Below are 21,111 nucleotides of genomic sequence, written 5' to 3' on the forward strand. Positions count from 1 at the left end.
AAAATTTCACACTTGTCTTTTAAGGTTAGGTTATATATATATATATATATATAAATATAAAGCCAAATACCACTCACTCACTCCTTAATCGCTATATCTCAAAAACTTCGAAAGTATGAACTTTGCAATAGTGGTTCCTCTAATGATTTAGATGTGCAATAAGAAAGGATTTTTTGATATTTGCATTTCAAAGTGGTAAAATTGAAACTCTTTTTGTTTGTAAATGGTTGATAAATTGGTTACTCGGGCAGATGAGGTACAAGCATGTATCAAATTGTCGAGCTTATGGCATTGAGCACAGAAACTATATCTTAAAATCAAATGTATGTGTGTAGCTTGCATACTCAAAAGAACTCAATTGACTTAAACAAAATTCTCAGACGTCAGAAAAATTTAGAGAGTAGGTAAATAGTTAAAACCACTTCAAAAAATATGTGGTTGCCCATCAATTATTTCACATAGTTTGTCCATGAACACAAGGACTCTACAACTGAGACACATTTCAACCTAGTTATACAGCTTAAATATTACACAAACAAACTGCACATAGGTGAAACCGGAATATTCAACTAGTTATAATATAATTACCATAAAGTTATGTCAAATATCAATAATATTAATTGTACACCTACTTGGATATTCTTTAAAAAATTTTGTTAGGTAGGTACCGTTTTGTTTACTTTTCACCCCACTCCACTAAGCCCATATCTATACACCCATACACATAAAAGATTATAAATAAATATTGAAGTCTACATTTTTCCTAAATAAAAATACTCATCAATTATTGTCTAATGAACACAAAACTTAATTTCAACATTAATGATTGTATAATTTATTATTAGATTAGTTACCTACATACACAACATTTTTTAGAACCATTTATATAATATTAAGTTATATTGAGTTATGAGAATTTTAAGAGGTACAAACAACTTATAATTTTAAAATACTCATAACTTGCTTTAAAATAAAAATATAATAAAAAGCCCATGAGATGCCCTAGATAATAATCTTAAATTTAATTTTTTTTTTTTTTTAATTGATCCTGAGCCCGGCAACTGAGGCCATTAGCTATTAGTAGGTACTGTAGGTTTTTTTGTATTGATGGTTTGTAGGTTTTTGGAACGGTAGGGGGAACACGTGTGTGTTTGTTTTGGCAGAATTTCGAATGGGGCACCCGTAGGTTTCTGCCATGCCCCGGGGGTGGGGGATGGCAGCACTTGCTCTCCGGTCACCGCGACTTGTCCGGAGAAAAATGCCGCCCGGTGGCCGAGGATCGAACCGCGACCGGCTGCGTCGCAGCGGAAGAGTCAGACCACTCGGTCACCTCGTCCCCCTAAATTTAATTTTTATAAGGGGTCGTTCACTCTCATTTTTAAACTTTCAGAGCTAAAAATGATCTGTTGAGCATACAATTTGCTATGTTACACATTTGTAAGAAGGAGACAACACATGCGGGTATAATGTCCCCTTAATACATTTAAATTAAAATAGTAAAATGTTCAGCAAATATTGAACATATGGTATTTCGTTTATGATCTTTGAATAAATTAGAACATCACGGAATATAAATTTAATATACTAGAGCTAGAGTATAATCAAACATCTCATTGAATATAAAATAATTAAATAGTTTAATGATAGAAAAACACCAAATTTTATAACAAAATAGGAATTGTTTGAATACTATTTACATATTTAATAAGATCTTTGAAAGGCACAATTTTCCTTCCAAATTCACAAATTTATAATGAAAAAAACACACTTGACTGAAAAATAAACTCAAATTACATTTGAATTGTAAAAAAATGTATTGAAATAAAAAATTTTGTTTACCAAGTGCTAACGCACAATCCAGTCTGCACTAATACTAAATAGGTAACATTAAAGGGTACAATTTTAAATTTTAATGCTGTCATAAAAAATGTTTATTCTACTGAGTAAAAAATAAGTTATCTTTCCAAAACAAATAAATAAAATTAAGTATTTAATATAATTTGGAATTACATTTTCAATGACATAATATCAAATAGTTAACATATATAGATTAGGTTAGATTAAGCTAAGTTCTAATAGGTTGATTAACTAAAACTAAATTTTATTTTGATGTACTAGCACCACTAGCTAATTGTGAAGTTTTATTTTGGTTCAGGCTAATAGCTTTGGCCAGCTCTCTTTTGCGCTTTTTAATTTTTTTCTTTCTTCTGTCAATCACGCTTAAACGACCTTTTATTGTACCATATTCTTTTCGCAGATCATTCATTCTGCTTATTATAACAGCTTGCCTTTGGGCCGAATCCATATCTGGAGCTAAAATGTTAAAATGTCATTTCGATGTAATGAAAGTTTGTAATTATTTTAATAAATTATATGTTAGAAATGTTTACTCATATCGTTCATGTAATATAGTATATACATATTTTTTCTACTATAGTATTTATTTTAATCAATGATAATATAAGCATTCAAACATATTATCATCAAAGTATAAATTAAGTTTAGTTCTCCCTCACCAATTCAACTCGACGAGTTAAGAAAGATACTGAAATCAGAATTTTGTACTTGAACTTTGTTTCAAAATTAAAACCTAAAGAAGTTAAGATTTTAAATATGTACTATTTCATCAAGCCCTTCATGTTTTTTTTTTTATTATTTATTTATTGTACATATATAAGTCTGAATAAAAAAATCCATCGAACCAAGAAGTCCATAGGACCTCAAGTTTATGTGACTGGAGCCGATAGGCAGATTTCTTGTCAAACTATATGTTAGGCTACCTGTTATATTAACTTAGGTCTGTATCGGGCCAATCCTTCTCCCCCTGAAAACCTTGAAGGAATTTTCAAAAAAAAAATGTATAAAATGTGTGGTAAAATCAAGTGGTGGTGGCCATAAGTTAACTCAAGCAAAGCAATCAAAAGTGGAAAAACATGGTGACAAAATAATAAAAACAAATTGTCAGTTTTATTATTAGTATTATTAAGGTTGTATGACTGTACATATTATGTAGAGAATAAACTGAGGGAAAATATTATTTCAACAATCTGCCAGAAAATACTACAAAATTGTGTTCGAAAATTTTATATTAACGTAGTGATCATCCTAATTGTCCACCTTTTTTGCTTTTAATTACTTCAAAACTATTGCATAGAGTAGATATGATATGGTCTCTCTATATATTCTTACTCTTTGGGTAAAATAGAGAGTGTATGCAAACTCCTTAACTTCATTTGGCCATAACTTTGAAACAAAGTCCAAGCAACAAATTCTGTTTGCACCAACGTTCTTAAATCAACGAGTAACATAATTATCAATAAAAAAAAAAATCAAAATGGTAAGGCAGAACTATACTGCATTGGTTACATTATAAATTATACAAAGAGGAAAATGGTAACTTTACTTACTATATGAGACTAATGGTTTGCCATCTTTCAGTGATAACGGTATTTTTCCTTCATCTGGTTTTTGAACATGACTTACTACAAATTTTTATTTTTAATATGAATATTTTACATGTTTATATTGCACATAGATGCATTATTATAAAAATATGTTAGTAAAATTTAATATAAGCTATATGACCAAATGTTTCGATCAACAGCTGTTAAAATTGTACCTTTAGTGACACACTTGGTAATTTTTTTCTGTTTAAATAATAATTATATTTATAATACTTGAAACAGAAGTACATTAATTGTTACATACAAATTAATTAATTTTAATTATTATAAAAACAATAATTATATTTTTACATTTTTATGACTGGACGATAATTACTAAAAGGTTAATTTTAATGGTATAGGGAAAATTCACAAAAATAATTTATAGCAGATAAAAAATAGACTAAAGTAAATGATTAGCCCGCATGCGTCACCAAAGTTTAATTAAAAAGATTAATTTTGAAAACTAACTACCTGAAGGTAATGGAGCAGTAGTAGTAGATAATTTACTGCGTTTTGATGGCTGTTCGTGACTACTAATTCTGCGCTTAGATTGTATTTTTTCTGGTGGCTTTACTATTTCTGTGAGTACATTTAATAATATTTTTATACATTTTTTTTAAAAATCTCAATTTATATACAACTTACTCTCAACTACTGTCTCTGGTTCTCTTTCATGTGGTTCTGTAACTGATGGTTCATTTATATTTACACCAAGATTCCTACTTGAAACCTCAGCTAAGAACTGTAAATGTCGTTGATCAAGTATTCCTCCATCTCTATAATGTTTGATTTAAAAAAAATGTTAGTAATGAAATCACGATGTATATACAATGTATTACAATCCATATAATATAAAAATAAACAGTATCCCACCAAACAATCTTATTAATGAAATACTAAATTGAACTATGAAATATATATTAAGTTGGTATGCTCTAATATTTTTCAATTGTTTGAAGATGTCTTAACTAATCAAGTAATAGAAAAAATTCAAATGTTGAGATTGAATAAATTTACTTCAGAAGATTTGATCCCGTCTCTGTTTTGTATCAAAATAGACCTATCTTATGACAACTGTATCAACTATCCTAGTCATTGAATATGACTTCTGAAAACATTTAAATTTTTCATGAAGTTTTCTTGAAAATGACTTTTCTACTTTTTTAAAAATGAACTCATTAGTCTTTCAAGATTTTAAAATTTTAATAATATTAAAGTTAAAAAATTTAATTTTCAAAATGTAAGAATGTTTTTTTCAATTACATTTTTAGAAATAAATAGATTAGCTAACGAGTAAAAGATTGATACTTTTGAACGAAAAAATCAAAATAATTATTAAGTGTAATGCATAATTGACATGTTGTGAACGTGAGGTACTCCACTTTTTCTTTAATACACAATCACTTACACTAATAGTCACTTTCTACGGAAATATTTACATAACTTGTACACACATGTCGTCTATATTGTACTCCTTAAAAACGGTCAGGATCAAATCTGCTTAAGACTTAAAAGGAAGTCGTACCTGCATATGTTGTCTTATTAGTACATAATATGTCAAAATGCACGTTGACCAGTTCTAATTTTAAGTTGTCAATTTAAATATTAGGGTAAATTGACCTAGTATCAAAATTAAATGTATGAAAATTATTGGTATATTCTTACTGGTTTTTTACAATAAATTTATTTACAAGTAAATTTTGAGACATTTTAAATATTAATATATCTCAACTCATTTAACCATGCAGGCACGGAGTTTCCTTAAAAGGATATTGTACCCCCAATAATTGTCTCCATTTCATTAATGCATAAGATACAAACATTTAAGTTAGGCTGTTCCTATTTGGTGTTGTTAGGTTAAATATTAGAGCGAATCCACCTACTATCAAATCTAAAGGGCAATGTTATCCATGTTCTCTAATTGGTATTTCTAAGATATTTTAATTTTCAAGTAAGTTGTATAGTTTGAAGTATATAAAGCAGTAGTTATCAACTGGTGTGCTATGAGCGTTGGAACAGTTAAATCTGTTTAAATCTGGAAGCAACCAAAAACATCAAGTCATGCATATTGAAATTTAAATGAACATTGTAAAAATTAAAGAGAGAACACGGATAATATTTCACACTTAATTTAAAGCGAATAACAATAATTGTAATCGCTGAACACAAATCTGCCATGTTACCTAAATGTAATACGGAGCCAACAATATGAGATTATGATGTCCCCTTAAATCTATATTATATTCTACAAATACAATAAAATTACTTTTGAAGAATATTAGAATATTCCTCCATTTCTTCTTCTGTAGCACCCATCAATGTAATCTTTGGTCTACGAAAAGATTGATTCATAGCATACATAGCTGAAGCAGCTTCTCTTTCTTCATAGAGAGCTTGAAGAGCTTTTTTTCTTTCCTCTTGATCATATTGTTCTTCTGACATACCAGTTGGGCTACCTGGTATCGTTTCTTCACAAAATAGAACACTATTTACATCAGATTCTGGATTATAAAAACTTTTGCTAGTACTCGGCAAAGAGTTTTCATAAAAGCTGTTTTTGCTAGTACTTGGAATATTATGATCATAGAAATCTTTGCTACTGCAACTAGGAATATTGGGATCAAATAAACTAGTTTTTCCAGGGACGTTTGTATCAAAAATAACATTTTTGACTGCTTGACTAGTTTCAAAGAAACTATTTTTTGATTCACTACTAGTGTTAGCTTCATAAAAACTATCTTTACTTGTACCTGGTTGATGTATTGAACCAAAGAAACCTTTACTAGTACTAGGCTTATGAATATCATATTCTGCAGATTTACGGCTGTACTCTATAGCTAAAGCGTTATTGAGAGTATCTTCATCCACTATTTCTTCTCTACATTGCAATTCTGGTAGCACTATATTTTTTTCTTTCTCGTATTTATTTTTAACATTTTCGATTTTAAAATCACATTTTTTGGGCTTATCATTCATTGAAGGTTCGTCAATGGGAAGTTTGGTTCCAGATTCAACAATTTCTCTATCTTCAACTGTAGGTGATTTAGAATTTGAATCAAATTCAAAACCGGATTTTGTATTGTCATCAATATTATCCATATAAAGTCTATTTTGACTTGAATGGTTTTCAAAATGTGAATACTTTTGGAAACTTTGAATAAGAGCATTTTGAATGATCTCATTACAGGATGTAGTACTTTCATCATCTGTATCTTTTGGTATACTAATAGCTCTTTTTACTTGAGATGAATCTTTATACTCTAATTCAATACTAGTATGTATACTTGGTGGTAGTGGTGGCAGAGATTGCACTTCAATGTTTTCGTCAATTTCTTCATTAGAAGAATTATGTTCTTGGCTAATAACAACAAGATCAGAATCTGTTTGATAATCAGTTTCTACTTTCTCATTTTCAGCTATTACTAATTTCGATTCATCATCATCTTCATCATCATCTTCTTCTTCGACGATCATGTCGTTTAGTTCATTTTGCTCCGGCATACTAAAAATGTTGGTAGGTGGCGATTCAGGTGGTTTCATGCACAAATCCAAAACTTCATCTTTTAAGTCAGAAACAGTAATTTCATCCTGGAAATGTCCCTCAATTTCTTTTATATTTTGCGTATCTACTGTAACATCACTTATTATTAAGTTTTGGGATTCATTAGACTCATTATCAGATTGATTATTCATGATTGGATTTTCGATTTTATTTGTAATATTCAAATCTTCATTATCTTTAATTTCAACATTATTATCAAATAAATAAACACTATTGCTGTTAGGCACAAATGGTACCATGGACCCATTTTGTTCAACTACTTCCTCTTGTGGCGGAGAATCAATGACCCTTGGAAGTCCGTCAGGTTTTTCTAAGTTGAATAATTTTGGTGAATCATGTCTAATAGATCTACCAAATTTTTCTTCGGCGACAGAAGAATTAGTAACAAAATTACATGATTCAGATTCTTTAAATTCATAAACATCATCTGTAACTGGTTCATTGATTTTGGGAACTTCTATTTCTATTTGTTGATCCAATATGATTGAATCTGTATTTTGAGTGATATCATTATTACTGTTTGTTGAAGTTGGCATTAATCCCTTCATTTCTGATCTTATTTTGTTAAGATCAAAATCAGTACCAGAAATTTTAGATTCATCAGATTTATCATCTAATGAGGAAGATATGACATCAGTTACTTTTTTTAATTGATTTTGTTCTTCATCTTCAGAGGATGATGAGTAATATATGATACTTGATATTTCTGATTTTATTGGGATTGTCAATGGCTCGGATTTAATTCTGACTTCATCATTCGCACATTTTGAGGATTCAGACATAAGTTCTAGATCATTTCTTTCAGATTTTTCTTTAGGTGACAAATAATGATTAGGAGCAATTTTTGGTTCAATTTTTATAGTATCGTCTATTTTACTCTCATTCTGTACTTCTACATTTTCACTATCTGCATTTGGTTGTATACTATCACTTGGTGGTGGCATCACAAAATTAAAATCAAATGATGGTTTAAGAGTAACTTGTTCACAAACCTCCACTACCTCAGATTTATTGCTATGGACTTTCAGCAAACATGATTTTTGTTTTCTAGGTGCACTCCGTTGCATTAGTACTTCTTTGCTAGGATATGTTTTTGGGTATGGTGTCTTTTTCTGATTATCAATATCTAATGGCTCAGTCTTTATAATAATACCAGGTTCAGATTTAATGACTTTCTTCTTATTGTATTGTTTTGATGATCCTACACTTGTTGTATATTCTCCTTCCGAATCGGAATTATCTATAATATAATCAAATAAACAAAATTATAATCTATCGTATAATATTTTAGTACATTTTACTAAAAATATACTTAACATTTGGATATTAGTTTTTCGTAGTTTTAGTTTTTAACTATTATACATATTTTTTTTTAATTTAATGGGATTACACTTAATGCAAACTAGTTACATTAAAACTATAATACAATCATTGAAAAATTAAACATAGTTTGATGTTATGGTTGAGCAGAAAAGAATGTTGACCCAAGTGATTTGACGAGTAAAATGTAAAAAGACTTTGAATATAATTAGTGAGAAGAGAGAAGAACCAATTTTACAGAAAAAAAGATCACTAAGAATGGGATATTATAAGAATGATAACAATCAGCCAAAGAGGATAAATTAAATTTACTAAGTACTGGGCATAGTCATGATATGCACATGTTGATACGTAATCTGTAAGTGGAGAAGGGCAAAAGGAATACAAGGATGAAACTTAAATCACCAATAATGTCAGTTGAGAGGAGTTTTGTATCATTAAAATGTCAAGTAAAAAGTTTAGGAGTATAACTTCTAGTGAATGTTATGACTAGGGAGTGGATTTATTATAATAAATAAAAGGCACATCATTTTATTGACTTTTTTTTATTTCTTAGTTTATTAAAATGATCATCTATCGTCAGGTTTTCATTTGTGATCTGAACTTATTAATATTAGGTAACAATTCAAGAGATTTATCAAAATTAAAAAAATAGGAATCCAACATAATTTTGTAGAGATAAGCAATCATCAATAAAATCAATACTCCTTAGCATCTAAAAAATCCAAAACGATCTGTCGGAGAAAAGACTTAGCATTATTTATGAAGAAAAGAAAGTATTTGGTGATAAACTACCTACTTATGGTATATCTGAGGTAGCCATGAATTCATCAGATGTTGTATTAAAAGCTGATCACACTGGGATATCTGATAGAAGCGGGTTACTAAACCCGTAAAATATGTTATATAATATCAATAGCTTTAGTGATTTACAGAATCAAACACCTTAGCAAAATCTGCATGGACCACAACCATTTGGGAACCATCAGTAAAGGTACAGAATAATGTGTTATTACAAAATATGATATTGGTATATTGGAACTATCAACGCAAAACCTTTGTTGGTTTGTAAATGAGTATATAATTATTGACATCTAGCACTAGTGTCTTAAAACTTAAAAATTGTACAAAGGATTTCCATAGGTCTATAATTGGTAATGTAAGAGGAATATCCTAATTTGAAGACAAGGGTCATGGAATTAATTGTTATACATTGATACAAACATGCAGAGATCACCAAAACATAAACCATGGTAGGAAAGAGATTGTATGGAAAGTCATTGTATAGGAAATATTATTGAGGGATAACTAAGGAATTCATCAGTAAGTGTAAAATTACAATTGCTTTATTAATCAAAACACAGAAAAGACCATAAAGACTTGGAATAATAATATACAGAACTAATGTGGAACACAAACATACTGACAGTTTTCAGCACGCTGTTTAGAAAGGTCACAGCAGAAGTTTTTATGAACTTAACTTAATTTGAGATTTTTGACAGAGTTTTCAATTTCATCATACATGTATTCAATATTGTATTAGAAATCTATAATAATTGATAACATATTTAACTTAATAGAGTTTATTTGCATTAGGTTGTATGATAAATTATTAAGTGGATTGATAAAATTCGTATACATATTTTTTTATAATTAATATTAAACTGATTTTTAATTGAAATGGCTACTAAAAATTATGACTGTATCTATCCACAATAGGTGCATAGTATTTGTTTACTCTTCTTGTCCCTATCTGTATTTATAAAAATAGAAATTAGTAATCTTATTTTACGTACCAATATTAAATAATGGACGATCGGTCAAAGTACATGTTCTAGTAGGTCGAGCACTGCTGAATGGTGATTTTTTTATACTTGAATTTGATGTGAGTGGAGTAACTGATCTTCTGGTTCTACTACTTGTTGTTGGTACCTTTTTTGGATCCACATTTTTTTGCTAAAAAAATATATATTTTTAGACGTTGGAAAGATGTATGCTATTATTCTTACAGGCATAAATAATATAATAATACAATTTTGTGTATACATTCAAGATTGAACAAACCCAATAGTTATTCTAAAAACTAAGAATTGGTATTTTGAAAATTTATTCCTCAAAAATGTATTGAATATATTAAAAATTTAAACTGGTAAATTATAATATTATATACATAATGACAGTCATCATTTTTTTAAAAATATATTTATTTACTTTCACAAAAATAAAAATGTTCATACTTGGATTTAATTATAAAAATTTACTAAATAAAGTAAATAACACATTATAATAACTCTACCTCAAAAGAGAAAAATTGGTGCATTGAGAACCACATAATCATGCTAACACCGGGTCATAGGTGTAAAATGTACAGCATTGACAAAAATCTGTCAGCTGACTGATTTTTCTTTTTTGAGACAGAGTACAATCATTGTTTAAAATGTTACTTTACATCATTAAACTCTTGAGTAATTATTTTTAAAGAACTGTTTAGTCTCAAACATTTAATAAATTTACATAGTATTTAATAGGAATAATAGATTATTGAATCGACAAACTATTTAGTGAACAATTAATCCATCACGAATATGGATTGTCTTGTAATGTATGTAATATGCATCAACATAATATTTCTAAATTTATTTTATTATAATCATTTGTTTTATGCATATCTGCTGTATACATGACTGCAGAAATTATGATGCAACATTAGCAAACTAAAAAGTATTTTATAACAGAATTCATATATCATTTTGAATGAATGCTGAATTTGAATTAATATAAATTCAAAATCTCAAGAATATTGTAAAATTAAATAAAAAATTATTTTCATCAAATTATTTAATAATATTTTACAAATTTTGACATTTCCATATTATCATTGTTCAAAATAACTATGCAGTTACAGATGTTATCAATCAACAAAGTGTCATATTGTTGAGATTACATAATTCTAGAAAAACTAACATTAACAACAACTTAATGTATCATATATTAATCTAAACATATTATTTATAGTTATTAAATTGTAAATTTAAAATAATATTAATAAAGCTAATTAATATTTAAAACAAAATCTGAATAATTAAATTAAAATAAATGTATTTTATATCAACCATTTTACAACAATTATACATACTTCTGGAGGACTACTTTTTGAAGAATCCGCATCATTATCTACTTCAGGTCCTGGTTCCGGATCCTTAGTTTTATAAGCAATACGTGTTACATCTATCCACTCATCATAACGTGAATTCCATCCTTTATAATGTACATAATATTTCATTACTCCTTCAATATCACACACATTAATTACCTAAAAATGAATAGTATTTATGTCATTTGATTATGTTAAGCAATACAAATTTTAACATGTAACATATAAAAGGATTTAGATTATGCAAGGACGCTCTGGTTTACTATCTTGTTGTGTACTATCTCATACTACAGAGGCACAGAGACCTACATTAATAAGCACCAAAAGGGCCATAATTGAGGTTTACCACATTTTAATTCTTTATTATCCTTAAATGTTATATTTTTATTTAATAATGGAATGCTATAAATCAATAATCTTTCATCAATAATATATTGTATTGTTGATGTAATGTATTTACAGTTGGCATTATGATTTATTTATGATCAATTAGAAAATGTTTTAAATTTAAATAAAGATATTCTATTGGTACAAAACTAATTTATAAATAAGAACTATGGATATCCATAAGAAAATGTATAATTTTCCACTGTTAATGTTAGCACAAGCTGCATTTGACAAAATATACTAATACAATTGCTCCTCCAAATTTTCCTGAATGTAAGACATTATACAATTATAGTTTAGTTGCTTTTAAGGGTCCAGTATACCCCTGGGGTTATGGGATGATAATTAAACTCAACTTTAACCTAAGCGCAAAACAAGAATTAAATAAGCTGGTGAGTGTTACAACAATGATAAAGTTGATACAAATAAATAATTTTGGAGATAACATCAATGTAATTTTCGAATAAGATTTTTTTACAACAAGAACAATTTAAATCCAAAAAGTATGCTATTTAACTATTACAATATAATAAACATTTTTATAAACATTTTAAAAAAAACACTGGTTTATTTATTCATAATATTTATAATTTTGGCTGAATTTAAGTCAAATAAATTTAAAATATATTTGTAAAACAATAAATATATATTTTTTTAGTATTTAAATAACTTACTTTTGCATCATAAGTTGTAGCTTGCTTATCACCATAATATACAACTAAATTATCTCCAACGACCACAGGTGAATCTTTATCAAACGGAACATTTTCAATACCACTAAATTAACAAAAACATTTTACCAATATTAAATAATATAAAATATGTAGAACTGATTTATATTATGTTATAGTTTATAAACATACATAGATGCAGGAATTAAATCATTTGAAGACAATTTCTCTTCCTTATCGTCCTTTTTCTTTCTTACAGTTTTCTTCTTTTCAGTTACATCTTCCTTTTTAATTTTAACTAGATTTTCTACGAGGAGTCCAGGCTGTGTCATCTGTACAACAGAAGCGCTATCAGCAAGATCACTTAAAATAGATACTCTCCTTGATTTTGTTGGTAAGTCTTCTTTAGTTTTCGATCGTGTAAGCTAAAATATTAAAACCAAAAATTAATTTTTCAAAAACAGATTAAAATACACTAACTACATTTATAAACTACACAAACAATATCTAGCAACTTTTAAAATGATATGAAATATTATGTTGCGTTATAATGTGAAGTACATGATTAATCTCTTTTAATAAATTTAAATTAATTGTAATTGCAATTTTAGAAAAATAACAAATTTTGTATAGTTTTTTTGTTTTGCATAATTAAATAAGTAGATAAAAAATAAGTACATTTAACTTAGTCAATCAATATATCATCATTGTTAAAATGCAAATTATAAATTAAAAATTATACTTGTTATTTTTACTGCCTGAACAATTATTAGCCAATAAAAATAAAAATTTCTAATTAAATGAATTAATAAAAAGCATAATATACAACAAATTAAACAAATTTTACTTTTGGTATGTCTTCATCTGGTTTTCCTTTATTTAAAGCATCTTGCTGGGTATTAGAAGCTCCTCTTTTAGACTTTTTGAATGGAGTAATATTATCTTTAACAAAAGTTTTGATTTGGTCTTTGATAGCTCTTATTTTTCTCATACCTGGTAACCCAGTATTTACAGTTTTCACTTTGACAACTTTTTCTTTCTTAGTAGTTTTTCGCACTGATTTTCCAAATAAATTTCTGGTATATTTTTTTTTTTCTACTTTTTTATCTTCAATCATTTGGTCATCATCTACTGTATCAGAATCTATTTCTTTTTTAATCTCTTTTTTTAATATTTCTTTCATTTCTTTTTTAGTTTTAGAATTTTTAACCGGATCTTTTGTTTCTATTATTTCTGGACCCCATTTTACTGATTGTTTATTACGGGAGGTACTAGCAATATCTTCTTTTTTTTTATCACCTTTCTTTGAAGTTTCTTCATTGTTCTTGAGAAGTTTTTCTTCAGCTTTAATAGCTTTAGCTGTTTTTTTGGTTACGGCAGAATCCTTATTTTTTTTATCATTCAATTCATTTTTTGAGCACTTATTTTTATCAGTTGCTGATGAGGAGCTAGGCAACGCCTTATCAACATCCCTAATAATGCTGCGACTAAATCTGCTGCGTGATCTCACACCCCTTGGATGACTTAACATAGTACATCCGAGTTTTCGATAAAAATCCTCAAAGCTATGTAAGTATCTGTAATGCAACAAAAACAAAATATTAATATTGTATACATATATTACATTTATATTGTTTGAAAGAAGAGGTGGATTTATAAAAATAAGTTTTAATTTACATATATAATTTTAATTATTTATTAATGCACCATACACTTATTTTATACATGGGCATCACACAATTTATTTAAGCTAGCTATTTTGATGAGTTAAGATCATTTGTTAACATTATGAGTTAAAATAAAATTGTATTTTGTGACTTTATGTACCTAACTCATAATATATGTTATTTATACTACTAATAAAATAATTAATTTTAAATGAAAAACAAACTTTTATTTGTAATCAAGTTAACCTTGTCTTTATTTTTAGAAATAATTTTAAAACTTTAGATAACAATCTTTTTTCCCATGTAAGTTCAAGAAAAATATCCCCAACTCAACTCACTTAAAAAGAATTGAGTGATTATTAATAACACATTTTTTTTATGTGAATTCATAAAAATGTAAATTAAATATTAAAAATGTTGTATGCTTATCTTAAAATACTTTCATATCATTTATTAATGCTTTTACAGAAGTGTAAAAAGAATTTATCAAATTAACTTAACATGACAGTTATTTTTAATTACGATTTAGATTATTGTATGAATATATTGATTTTTTTTTTTAAATTTTAGTTTGTTTCTTATTTAAAAAAATAAGAAGAATAAAAAATGATAAAAATATATCTGGTATTTGAAATGCATAAAACAAACGAACAACTATATTGGAATTGTATTTTAATAACATAATAAAAGCGTATGTTTAAAATAACTTGTGAGCATGATATTATTTATGGAAAAATTAGAAACTATACATTATATTGATATTAAAATTGATAATATAAGTATCTTTAATACTTTATAATTTAATATTCAATATAGAGGAAAATTAAACAAAACCTACTAAAATTTTTAGTAAGAATTGCATGTTGTAAATTTAAAACTATAATTTAATTTTTTATTTTAGCCTAGTTAGTTAAATTAGTTCTTAATAATTAATATACTAACTGTTGATAGCAATGTTTCACAGAAAAAAATGACTGTTGTTCATGTCCAGCTTTATTTGCTACAAACTTCCATAGTTTACCTTTATTTACTTTATTATATCCGCCACAATTATTGACAACCTAAAAATAATTAATTATTACTCAGAAAAGTGGTTATAATTTATAAACAATATTTGCGAATTTGATTAAAACATATAAAGAGTGAAGAGGGTAACACTTAATTGACTGGTTTGTTTTGCAGAAGTGTAAAATAGTAAAAGTATGTACTTTCTTTTAGAGTTATTGTTTAAGAATGCTTACAAACTATTTTTAAAAGAGAATATCAAGAGTAGTTATTGAAGTATTATTTATTTAATTTAAGCAATAACTAGTTGATGTATAATAGTTAGATTACAATTAGTATAAAATCTTAAATCAATAACAGTGATGTGAATAATATAAAAAATTATAAATTTTTTGATGTAAAAATAAAAGATTTCAACACCTAATTAATGTATTTAAATAACACAACTGGCTATTCACTCTCCCTATAAAAAACATACTGTTACATTATTGTACAAAATTAATAAATCAAATACCTTAAACAATTTATATAAATCAACATCTTTTTCATTTATCACAGGAGCTTGATTAAGCGGAGTTCCTCGGTCATCCATAAATTTAAATAACTGAGCGACAAAATGGTCCTTCTCTTCAATAGATTCTTCATCAGAATTCTTAATTTAAAATAATGCATTAAATAAAACATATCAAAAGTAAAATGTATACTTTTACAATAAATAATAGTTTTTAAAATATTTCAAAACTATTAGGGACTACATTTACATAGTATTCCCACAGGTTATTTTTTACATAAATATACTTACATCACTATCAAATGCTTCACTATCTGTAGCAATACAAATTTTATCAACACCAAATAACAAATCTCTATCCCAGTGTGGTGGAAGTTCATCTTTGTCAAGGAAGAATAGTGCTTTTTCAACGGCTAAATAATAATAATAACAATGATACATTTTGATGCAATCATAACTACAAAATCTAATATTTACCAGTTTTGAGAGTAGGATTTTCCACTCTGGCGCCAATTTCTTTTGTAAATTCATTTATTTCTTTTTTTGGTACTGTATAGCTGTATTTATAAAATATGATAGTAAATAGTTATATGTATATTAAGAAACTTGAGTTGTGCTTACTATTTTCCATCCTTAAATGAACGAACAAGGTAGTCTTCCGAAACATTAGTTCTGACTGAGGATTGTGAAGTTGGAGCAACTATCAAACCAGGAAACCAATTGTCCCTTACTTTCTTTTTGTCATTAGCTTCTACACAAACTACTTTTCCAATATCTTTTTCCTCCATTGCTGAAGTTTCTTCCTCTCCACTCTCCCTTTATTGTACAAAATAATTAGTTAATGTTTAAATTAAAATATACAATTAACTTCTACAATATAATTGAGTACACAATAAAATTGTGTATGTATGTTGGAAATTACCCAAAACTTTTTTTATGTTTTCGGCTTCTACGACCTTGTACTATAGTGGTTCTTACGGGAGTAACACCAATATGTTCAGGGTGTGTTAGTGGAAGTTGATCAAGAGTAGCACTAGCAGCAAAGTGTCTTCCACTTTTCAAACATAATGCTGTTCTCTTTAAACATGTTATATCTCCATCATCAAATACTACAAACAAACAAAATTAAATACATAAATAAATATAATAATAACAAGAAAATACATACCAACTGTGTATTGACTACAGTCTTGAATTTTTTGAATTGTAGCTCGAACTAATTCTTTTTTATCACTACATTTTATATCAACAATAGCTCCCACCTTGACGTAATAACAATTATATTAATATATATTAAGCAGTCAAGTAAAATATTTTTATTTTATATAGATTATAATTTTTAACCTTTAATTGTCCTTTCACTGCATCATCTGTGACAAATGTTGATATCCCATTAGAATATTGAACCTTAACAGAAAAATATACATTTTATAGTATGATTTTAAAATAAAAAAGTGTTTATAATAGATAAATGGACACACTTTGCATTTTACAGTTTTTGATATTTTTCTGATTTTGGCTTCACAAAATGCCCCTTTGTACTTGGCACTTACTTCTGTTCCAACAGCAAGAAAAGGTGGTTCATCCAAATTCACCTATATTTTACACATAAAATATAATTTTTTTTTATTCAACAATAAAAATGTGGTCTTGAAGCACATTAATACAAGCACTCTAGAATTCATTAATTAACTGCATGCATAGAATGTTTATAAACTCATAAGATTAAAGAACCCATGAATTCCATGAAATATACAATACTATCTTAACTTTGTTGACACTATAACTAAATGATTAACTAAAGTCAACTCCAATAACAAGATATTGTTCAAACTATATTATATTTATAATACAATTTATTTTATTTATGCTTAAAGCTTTATCAATAGTAAGACATAATTCAAAAAATCCAAAATATCTATGCAAGACATAAATATTAACTAATAAAAATTGTTCAGTTAATGTTTTATCAATCTTTTACCACGGAAGACTGATTTCTTTGATAAAAAATTCACCTTCAGTTAGTAGCAGAATTTTACATTATCATTTGGAACTCAATAATAACAAGAAAACATTTTTTATCCCAATCAACCAACTAAAGTTTAAATTACATAGTCAAAAATATATTGCGGCACACATTTTACATATTATTATTTATAATTAATTTATTATGATAATGCACTTATACTACCTAATTTACACTATAACATAAAAAAACGTAATAGTTTTAAGAAAAAGTGCTAATCATTAAAATTAAGTACTTAATTTAAATACATATATCACATGGTATTTCTCAGAATTATGAATTCCAGTAATTTCAATATTATTGTTGTAATAAATAATGATTAAATAATATTAAATGTATGTTTAGTTATAAAGCATTGGTTTTATAGACTTTTCAATAAATGTATTTTCATCTGAAATCAACCAGAACATATAATCCTGAGATACCCCTATAAAGTATAGGTAGATATATTACTAAGTAACATACATTTTAAGAATAAACATACGACCATACTACATACTGACTTCCATTTAAGTGTTAATGGAATAACAAGTAGGTACATGTAGTAGACCTCGTTCATATGTCATCTTTTTCATTCTGAAATCAACCCATGGATAAAAACAACTAGGTTCATTTATTTACTTTTTATACAGTAAGTGCAATCATTACCAAGTTGAACAACCAACAACTGAATAGTTGCTCCAGAATAAGTAAATATATTAATATTAAACTAAAGTTGCCATAAATATACCATATTATCTTAAAATTCCTTGATTTACAGAACTTTTAAAAATATCAAAATAATATTAACATTGACATATTATAAACCTTCTTACCTCATCTAGTGATATAAAAATATGAAAGATGTATTGTTCATGATGTCATATTACTTCAAAACATGGTAAGTAAAAATAACTTATAATGTTATGCTTTAAGAAATAATTACATAAAAAATACATAATTCATATTATAAAATAAAATATATATAATCTGTATAAAATATTTATTCAATTTACTATGCTTAATGAACAAAATTGTATTTCTAGTTTAATTGCTATTATAAATTTTATGATTTTTAACTCCATCTTCTATGAAAAATAAAGTTAAATACATTTAAGTATTAATAGAAAATATTCTTTCATTTAAATTATTAATTATCATTCAACAGTATTTGGCAGTACATAAAGTCCTCAATGTATTTCTAAACAAGAACATTATTTAATATAAATACATCTACAAATGCTGCCTAAAATAGTTTAAACTTAGTCAATGGCAACTCTAGCTCTAGAATATAATTCTAGTTGGAAATTTAAGCCAAACAAACCAAAATGAATTAAATAAAACATTTGTGGATATAACTCTTGAAATATTTCATATATTTATTAAGATAACTATATAGTTTTTAGCTGATTATTTTAAAATTATTAAAGGGGTTTTCAACTATTTATTATATTTATCAATGAATTAAACAAACAAGATGTTATAATAATGTCATAGGAATAACAGACATAAGTAACTACAAAATTGTTTAGTACAAATGTTTTAAAAATTACAAACACTGACTGATGATTTACTTCAATAAGATTCCTAATATTTACAGTTAAGTTAATTTTAAGATTTGGCTTAAACTCCCAAAGTTTAATTTTTGACTTAATTAATATAAAATTATGTATGAGAAATTGAATAATACGAACCATTGTATATGCAGGTTTTTTTTCTTGTATATGTTGTAAAAAAGATTATTCCACTTTTGTAATTATATCATTTTATAATCTTCTTTCTTATCTGAAAAATACAATTAAATAATAACTTAAGGGGGTACATTATTTTACAATTGTATACAACACAGGGCAACTATTAGATCCATGGATTCTAATAAATAAAAGTATAAGTGGAATAAAAAACTTTTAATTTCAATATACTATTAAGACTCAATAACTATAATAGGTATCATCATATATGTTTTAGTAAAGATTTATACAAAATACTAGCTTTTGCCATCAATTTTATAACAGAAATATGTACTCGATAACTAATTTATCATACTCCCGCAATACCAACAACTGCTTTATCACTAAACGACAACAGAATACTGTAGCACCAATTGGTGTGTTTAGTATGACTGACACAGTTAGGGCCAGTTGTACCATCTCCGATTTAAGTTAATCGAAGTTTAATCGGCCGATTATAAAATCTGTTATCAGCTGATTAAGCGTAATCAAAGTGTAATTGTAGACGGTACAACTGGCCCTTAAAAGCAAATTCTAGTAAAACCATTCTATCACAACATGGAATATTTGTTATTTACAAAATGTAATTTGTGTAACCTAACTATATGTCAACAGTTGACACCTGGGCGCAAAGGCAAACACATAGTATTACAATGTTATCCTACTGAGCAAGTAGAAATTATTTTAAACCAAGCAAAATTAATTGAAGAAACAACTACTGAATCTTATTCTCAATCTTATCTTAGATGTATACAATTATAACACAAATGTTTCAATATTTTTTATCAAATTCTCATACCGAGGACAGCTGACATACTAAGAAGACAAATAGGAAGGGCCCATGAGGGAGAGCACAATTTCCCCAGGCATCAATTTTCGAGAGTACTTAGTACAAATAATTACGAGTTTAATGAGAGGGAGGAGAAATGCAATACTGATTACACATCGTTAATGCCCACTCATTCTTTTCAATGAAAAAATACCAATGAACCTTTGTAAAAACGAATCACTGCCGATCGTAGAAACAACGCGCATCATGGACGCGGACTGGACGACGCAACGGCCTGTCAGTGCCAAGACGCTGCACCGTAACACTGACGGCATGCATCAATCGAGTGAAAAATGCACAGTCCCGGCCATTACCGAAATGGAATACTCGGACTCGGTTCGAGATCGACCAAACGGAGAACGAGAACCGTTCAGAGACCGACGGATAGACGAAATTTTAATAACAACAACAACGGACAGGCGTACTGCAATGTGAATCGTTACCGTTAATATTTCTCCGTGGTGAAGGAGACGACGCTGAACGAAAACCCGTTGGTCCGCGGCGAGAAACAGCAATGTCCGCAGTGCCGTCCGCAACCGATGATAGACGAGAGACGAGACGAATGTAAGTACTCGGTGAGAAACTGAGAACTGGGAAGGACGAGTCGAGAGTGTATGTTGTAGGCACGGATAGACGGCAGTCTGACCCCGGCGGCGTTCTACTCTTCTAAGCGCTTTGGCGCTTTCGTTACTGCGTTCGTTATTTCGTATACATAAACACTACCACGATAATTACAAAGATATTGTGTTTATGTGATAAAGACGTTTCAGTGGTTCCCAAAATGCATTGTTTACTTTCACTTTGCTTACTAAGCTAAACTTTAT

The 21,111-nt window shown here is 27.6% G+C and overlaps 1 protein-coding gene across 4 annotated transcripts; it reads right to left on the bottom strand.

Moving 5' to 3' along the window:
- Window positions 1-1,773: 1,773 nt before the first annotated feature.
- On the bottom strand, window positions 1,774-21,011 carry LOC111032743 (AT-rich interactive domain-containing protein 4B-like). Of its 4 annotated transcripts, none has more exons than XM_022313187.1 (22): window positions 20,731-21,011; window positions 19,423-19,513; window positions 18,253-18,325; window positions 17,205-17,318; window positions 17,068-17,130; window positions 16,892-16,985; window positions 16,646-16,832; window positions 16,345-16,539; window positions 16,201-16,280; window positions 16,015-16,136; window positions 15,727-15,864; window positions 15,150-15,268; window positions 13,388-14,117; window positions 12,733-12,965; window positions 12,544-12,646; window positions 11,465-11,641; window positions 10,125-10,284; window positions 5,713-8,248; window positions 4,092-4,222; window positions 3,918-4,025; window positions 3,408-3,482; window positions 1,774-2,313 (listed from the first exon to the last, which is right to left on the bottom strand). In XM_022313187.1, the coding sequence occupies exons 3-22, from the start codon at window positions 18,256-18,258 to the stop codon at window positions 2,102-2,104; spliced, it is 5,583 nt and encodes a 1,860-aa protein (XP_022168879.1). In that variant the 5' UTR covers window positions 18,259-18,325; window positions 19,423-19,513; window positions 20,731-21,011; the 3' UTR covers window positions 1,774-2,101. The 4 variants fall into 4 exon arrangements, with proteins under 4 accessions (XP_022168879.1, XP_022168878.1, XP_022168877.1 ...); XM_022313186.1 differs by having other exon boundaries at window positions 18,249-18,325; XM_022313185.1 differs by having other exon boundaries at window positions 18,234-18,325.
- Window positions 21,012-21,111: the final 100 nt, after the last annotated feature.

Source organism: Myzus persicae, unplaced genomic scaffold, assembly GCF_001856785.1.
Source record: "Myzus persicae strain clone G006 unplaced genomic scaffold, MPER_G0061.0, whole genome shotgun sequence".
NCBI lineage: Eukaryota > Metazoa > Arthropoda > Insecta > Hemiptera > Aphididae > Myzus > Myzus persicae.